The 6,584-nt window shown below is 44.7% G+C and overlaps 1 protein-coding gene across 1 annotated transcript in view; it reads right to left on the bottom strand.

Moving 5' to 3' along the window:
- Positions 1 to 473: 473 nt before the first annotated feature.
- Positions 474 to 6,584, bottom strand: part of MID1 (midline 1) — a 633,735-nt gene continuing 627,624 nt past the window's right edge. Inside the window, exon 12 of the mRNA XM_024756998.1 lies at positions 474 to 4,542. Coding sequence (XP_024612766.1) covers positions 4,194 to 4,542 — 349 coding nt within the window. The 3' untranslated portion in view covers positions 474 to 4,193. The remainder of the gene's footprint in view (positions 4,543 to 6,584) is intronic.

The following is a 6,584-nucleotide window of genomic DNA, read 5'->3' as shown; positions in this document are numbered from 1 at the left end:
TGCGTCTTTACATTCTCCGGGGACTATTTTGTGTCTTGTAAAGTAACTGTATTTTGATTAGAGAGAGGCCGGATTGGTGGAGGCAGGAAAGTTTCAAGCATAAAAGAAAATGGGGCTTCCCTGGTGGCGCAGTGGTTGAGAGTCCGCCTGCCGATGCAGGGGACACGGGTTCGTGCCCCGGTCCGGGAAGATCCCACATGCCGCAGAGCGGCTGGGCCCGTGAGCCATGGCCGCTGAGCCTGCGCGTCCGGAGCCTGTGCTCCGCAACGGGAGAGGCCACAACAGTGAGAGGCCCGCCTACCGCAAAAAAAAAAAAAAAAAAAAAAAAAAAAAGAAAATGGATATGTTGCGAAGGAGTATAAAAATTAGCAGAAGTTGAATCAGTATTTGTGGAAATCGTGAATGTGAACACACACACTGGCAAAAAAGGCAACAGAGACAGGCAGAGACAGAGGGCGTGGGAACCACAAAAATGATTTTATTTTCAACCAGAAAGCAACAGCAATGGAGAGTCTGGGCTGAGGGCCTGGCAGCGTGACTCAAGTACCAGGGATTGAATTCGTTCGGGTGCAAGAGGCAGCATACAGAGACCTTTCATTTCCAAGCTAAGCAAATCACATCCAAATCTTTGTGACACTTGTCAGTGGATTTCTATCTACACAGGCTTGGGATTGCTTTTCAGATTTTTCAAGCAATTTTGTCAATATTTTTTTTAAAGGGAAGGAGCCACTGCAGTGAAGGTTTTGGTGCCCCCTTTCTTTTCTTTCTGATATACCAGGCATTGAATCAATTACAGGAAAAGTAAAAAAAAAAAAATTTGTGAGGGCTCTGATTTAAAAAACCAAACCAAAATAAGAGTTTCTCATCCGCGGCACGACTGATATTTTGGGCTGGATAATTCTTTGTCGTAGCATCCTACAAAGCGTAGCACAGCCTCTGAAGCAGCAGCCCTGGTCTCTACCCACTAGATGCCGGTAGCACTTCCCCCAAGTTGGGCCAACCAAAGACGACTCCAGGCATTACCATATCGCCCCTTGGTTCAGAAGCGCTATTTTAGAAACATTCTCCCGCCCCCATTACCGTCTCTGTATCCTTTTTAAACCAGATCATCAGGTTCCCAACACCGAAAGCACGCGTATGCTTCCCAGACATGTGGGTCTCTCTGCAGGCCCTGCATATGTGCCCGGAGCCGAAATGGAATGCCGCGTCCACTGGGGGGCGCTGGTTCGGTTCCTCAGGAAGTCTCTAGATCTCAGTACCATGATAAAATGCCTCTTTGTCCTCAGGCCTTTTCCTCTTCTCCAGCAGAAACTCTCATCACTATGGGCAGTCAGTTTTTGAAGTCATTTTCTTTGAAAGCTGGAAAGAAAATCTTCACCCAAGCCCACTCTCATCTTCATCCATCTAGATTCCTACTTGAATTATATGGCCAGACACCTGTGACATGGGATCCAGGGTTCTTCATTCGTATCCAGCAGAAAAGAGAGAGGTACCATGTTTCTGAGTTCTGTTATGAGGACTGGCTACAGAATTTGCAAGGCCCAGAGCAAAATGAAAAGGCAGGCCCCCTTGTCCAAACATTATTAAGCACTTCAGGATGGTCCTAGCACTGTTCACACACCCACGACGTCGCACCTGGTTGCCGCTGCATCACTTTTGTGTATTAACGTAATTGGCATTGCCAGCTCTTTCTCCCCTATTTTGCGGTGCCTCCTGTGAAGTAAGAACCTCAGAAACAAAAGGCCGTGCCGCCAATCCGTTTAAAGAATTGTACTGCAGCAAATGTTTATAGCATATATTTTTCTGGCTTTCAAAGAAAATCCACATGGAAATCTTTCTACATCGTTACAGTAATGAAAGTAAACACTGTGGCCTTTCATCATATACATATTTTCCTGTAAATATGACAACATGGAAATAGTAATTGCTATTATCCACAATGTTTTTAAGTTAGCAAAGAGTGAGACTTCCACAACAAAATGATACATAATCCCTCTTGTCCATATAAAAATAACCAGAACACAACCTAAATGGCTTTCAGTGAAAGCTGGAGTAGTAACTTCTTCATATTGAAAAGCATTATAATTCATGGAAATACTGTCCTCGTAAATGCTTTAGATTAACATCATAAGGCAAACTGGAGCATGTATTGTACCTGGAGACCATGATTTTAAGAACCTCAGAAGCTGAGTTTTAGACCCTTTTATTTAAAACCTGTTAGTGTACAAAGTGCATGAAAATATCCATTATTCAGCTACCGAAAAAGTACGTAAAAATTACTAAGCCAACCCTTTTGGTTTATTCAGGCAAGGCCAATGCACATTGTTTTTATATCGTAAGAAGAAAAAAAATCCCATTAAGTTTCCAGAGAATGATTAATGTTTTTTTTCCATTGAGGCATCCATCTTTTAGATGTGAAATTGTCCTAAGTCGCTAACAAAATATTCATCTGGGTATAAATAATATAGTAAATATATAGAATCTATCTGTTAAGAAAAAGGAGCGCACCTGCCAGTGAAGAGGCCGGAGCACCGGGCAAGCCACCCATGAAATCCAGACTCGTCATCACATAACACGATGCTGAAACAGTGGGTCTATGGACGAATTTCAAAGAAACAGTTGGTTGATTTGCTCAAAAACAAAATCAGTAAAGACAATGTCTAAATCCCCCAGTCTGTTCAGTCAAAACGGCCAACCCCGTAGCCCAGATAAATATTTTAGCAAATGAAATGGTTGATAGATGTCACGCCCTTCGTCAAGGTAGAACCAATGCCAGATTCCTGGCCCAAGTCCAAGGACGGCTTAAAAAAGTCTTAATTCACGGACCGCTCCAACGTGTCAGGTCAGCACGCCAAGCATCCCATCTGACATGGCGTTAGCAGGTTCTACTAGCAGGTTCCGGAGTGGGAATAGTGAGTTTGATTTTTTTTTTTTTTTGCTTTTTCTTACAACTCTATGGTAAACTACACTAGAATATAGAGGGACTTCTACATCTTTCAAGATGTGTTTAATAAAAGTCTGTTTATAATAACTTTTGAGGCACGTATACTGGAGAACGGTACTTTATGCAATGTCCCTTGTCATTACCAACTCATATATATTAAGTGTTTTTCGGGTGACTTACAGTTGGATGTGGTAGTGGCAGCTGGGACCACGTGTTGATGTCCTGGAGAGCAAAATCGATCCAAAGTGGTGTTGCCATTTGTGACAGAAAATGTTTATTTCCTCAGCCCCAGAGACAAAAATTATTTGGGGGAGGGGGGACGCAGGACAGCTATTAAACATAGTGAAGAAATTTCACAGGCCTAAAGAAACTATTAAAAGGAAATAGATTTCTATCACGTCACAGAATCCCACTTCCGAGGAAACGCAAATCAGCCTGAATTTTTGAATAATCAGTAGGACTCAAGGCGACTTTTTTCAACTGCAATCTCATTCTTCATGTTCTCCCAGCATCCTTAATCCTGGGAAAAACAGGGCAATACGTGGCCAAAGGTTTCAGAACCTTTCTTTCCAGCATCATCCCACCAGCCTTCGGAGGGTAATTACAGATTTCACTATGGCAGATTCCAAGCTCCCGAGTCGTCTTTCCATTCTCCCTCTTCCTCTCTCCATCCTACACGACCCAATAAATTTTTCTGACATCGCAGTTAGAACACTTCAAGATAAACCAGAGTAAGAAAGCCTGTTTACTTCCCTACTAGATTCAAAACTATTTTTTATTTTGAAAATAGTTGCATACTGTTATGCAGTGTTGGGGTGACAGGACCTCCCATGGGATCCGTAGGACACAGGATGTGAGAAGGGTAGATAAGCACACAAAACGTTTTTCTCGAGCCCAGACACTGCTGAAATAAAGGTGGTCAAGAGCTGGTACACTTACGGGCCTCCTAATGTGCAAAACCAGAGAATTCCTAAGAGTTGTAATCCTGGTTATGTTCCTTTTATAAATAATCTATAAATTTTCCTGTAAATACAAAAAAAAAAAAGGTGAAGAAATTATTAAAGCCTGTACTTGATACAAAACACAGTGAAAGGGAGGAACCGCCCGTTTGGAGTCCTATCTTAGCTGATTTCTGGATACTTTTTGGTGAGATTTAATCACATTCTGGAAGCCTGTGTTTTCCGTGTCCCCGAAATGGTGGCCACCACCCTTTTCATTCCCCGGAAGACAGCTCCGCGCGGCCACGAGCTCACGGCAGCTGCTCGGTGCAGTCTAGATGGTCTGGGATGGGAAGGCCGGTTATGATGGTCAGACATTTGTTCCACACAGTGAAGGTGGGGCACACAGGCTGCGAGAATGTGATGTCGAAAGTGTAGAGGTGGATGGAGTTCAAGGCATCGTAGAACGCGATGGAGCCGTTATCGTAATCCAGCAGGATGCCGACGCGCCGGAGGTGGGGGGCTGGCTCGATGGGGATCTCCTTGCTGTTGTGTCTCACCACCCAGGTATTGTGGCAGCGGCACAGCGCCCATGAAGCAGAGTTCTTGCCAATCCACTCATGCTTCGGGGCTGATTTGTAAGCGAGGCCAATGGCATACCTGCAGACACAAAACAGCAACGACAAAAACCATGAGCCATGTTGCACACACGCGTGAAATCCTTTCTGCGGTCCTCAGGGGTCAGGAAAACGGGATCCTCCTGTCGTCCCTGTTCATTCTTCAGTGAAAGCTGGCATGAACCCTGGACCCACGTTCCTCATCTTTTTCCCTTCCGAACATAGAGGGGGCAGAAAGGGGCCACTGTATTGCCCCACATTCCCGTTTTCAGTTCAGACGTTACGAGAGAATTGGAACTTTGTGTTTTGCTGTCTTTTTTTTTTTTTTTACGTTCACGAAGACCCACGCGACGCATTCTCTAGACCAGTGCCGTCCCGTAGAACTTTCTACAATGATGGACATGTTCTGCTCTGTTCAGTATGGTAGCCACGAGCTGCAATGCGGCTATTGGGCACTTGAACTGTGGCTGGTGTGAGTGAGGAACTGAATTGGAAATTTATTCGATTTTAATGAAATGAAACTATTTAAAGAGCTCCCAAACTGGACAGCACAACTCTAGACTTCTCCTTTTGACCTTTGAATTTTTCACCTGACGCCTTGTCTGTCATTTTCCATGATTTCAAAAGGCAAGCATGGAGAATGATTTTCATTTAGGGGGATAAGTTCTTTGTCATCTCCCAGCCTCAGTTTTCTCATCTGTAACACAGGGACCGTCATTGCGTCTCAGGGTTATTTTGAGGAGTTCGGGAAAGAATACGTGTACAACCCCAGGCAAAAGGCCACAAACTTACATAACACCCTCTAATGCCTTTCCTCACCCGAAGAGCCCCTTTGGTTTTATTTCCTACTATACTTTTAAAAAATCTGACTCTCTCTGAGAAGATGGACATTCTACTTATTCTAAATGTCCTCACTGCTCAGAAAAAGAAAGTTAAGAATTCTTTCTACAGTGTTCTAAGCTGCTGAATCTGTTTTCACCCTGCTGAAGTTTGCCTCCATAATATCTGCAGTATTTCATAGTTATTGAGATAAGCAAACCCCATCATTCTCAATAAATAGTGAGTGATTCAGAGTTCCATTCTTACAGGAGAAACTAGTCTAGCTGGATATTGACATATGGTACCTTACCCACTGCAGAGAGAAAAACTTCATTGGTCTTTGATTGAAAAAAAAAACAAAAGACATTCTTTCGAAAATCATGTGCTGGATGTAAAGTACAACAAGAGCACACACCATGACTGAATTAAAAGAGGATGGACTTGGTCATCTGTTCAGCCCAGGGTACCAGCCTGTGTGCCGTCAAACCGGCCTCTTCTCTTCCCTCGTCAATCCTGCTCTGCATCTCACGGACAATCCTGGGGCTGCATTTCCCAGAGTCCTCCTTCCAATAAGAGTCTGCATCAGATTCAGCCACTGACACCCTTGCACAAGATCCAGAAGTTCTAACAGGAGGGGAAACACTGTTTTCCAGACAGTAGACAGCAGAGGTGGGGTCTGTGGAAGCTTCCAGGCAAACTCACTCCTGGGTATAAGTGGTCTCTGGGCTGTGGGTAGCTTTCCAGCTTCATGGACTGGAGCAGTGGGCTCCCTGACCTGCGCTCCCACCCCTTCCAGGGCCCCTGGAAGCCTCTGGCTCTCTTCCTCCTTGGTGTACCTAGAATGACTTCTGTTGTTCTCAGAACCCTAACAGACACTTGGGAAAGGTTTTCGTTTTGCAGTTTTAAGTATCCTCCCTCAAGACGTTCTCTCTGTCCTGGCAGCTGCCATTTCCCTTTTCAGATAATGTGGCACTTGCCTTTGCATCACAACATAGCTGCATGTCTGTACTGGTTCCTTCTTGTTGCTACACGCTGTTTTCATTTTTTGTTAAAGAACTTTGACGTTTCTTTTCCATATGATCCTTAACTGAACCCCCTACAAAGCAGCTGTGGCAGGTATGACTGACTTCACGTAGCAAGGGGGAAACCAAGAGGTTAAAATGAGGGGCAGGGGCTTCGCTGGTGGCGCAGTGGTTGAGAGTCCGCCTGCCGACGCAGGGGACGCGGGTTCGTGCCCCGGTCCGGGAAGATCCCACGTGCCGCAGA

This window comes from Neophocaena asiaeorientalis, unplaced genomic scaffold (genome assembly GCF_003031525.2).
Source record: "Neophocaena asiaeorientalis asiaeorientalis breed wild unplaced genomic scaffold, Neophocaena_asiaeorientalis_V1.1 scaffold812, whole genome shotgun sequence".
Classification (NCBI taxonomy): Eukaryota; Metazoa; Chordata; class Mammalia; order Artiodactyla; family Phocoenidae; genus Neophocaena; species Neophocaena asiaeorientalis.
The sequence above is the reverse complement of the archived record's forward strand: the minus strand, read 5'-3'. Positions and strand labels throughout refer to the sequence as shown.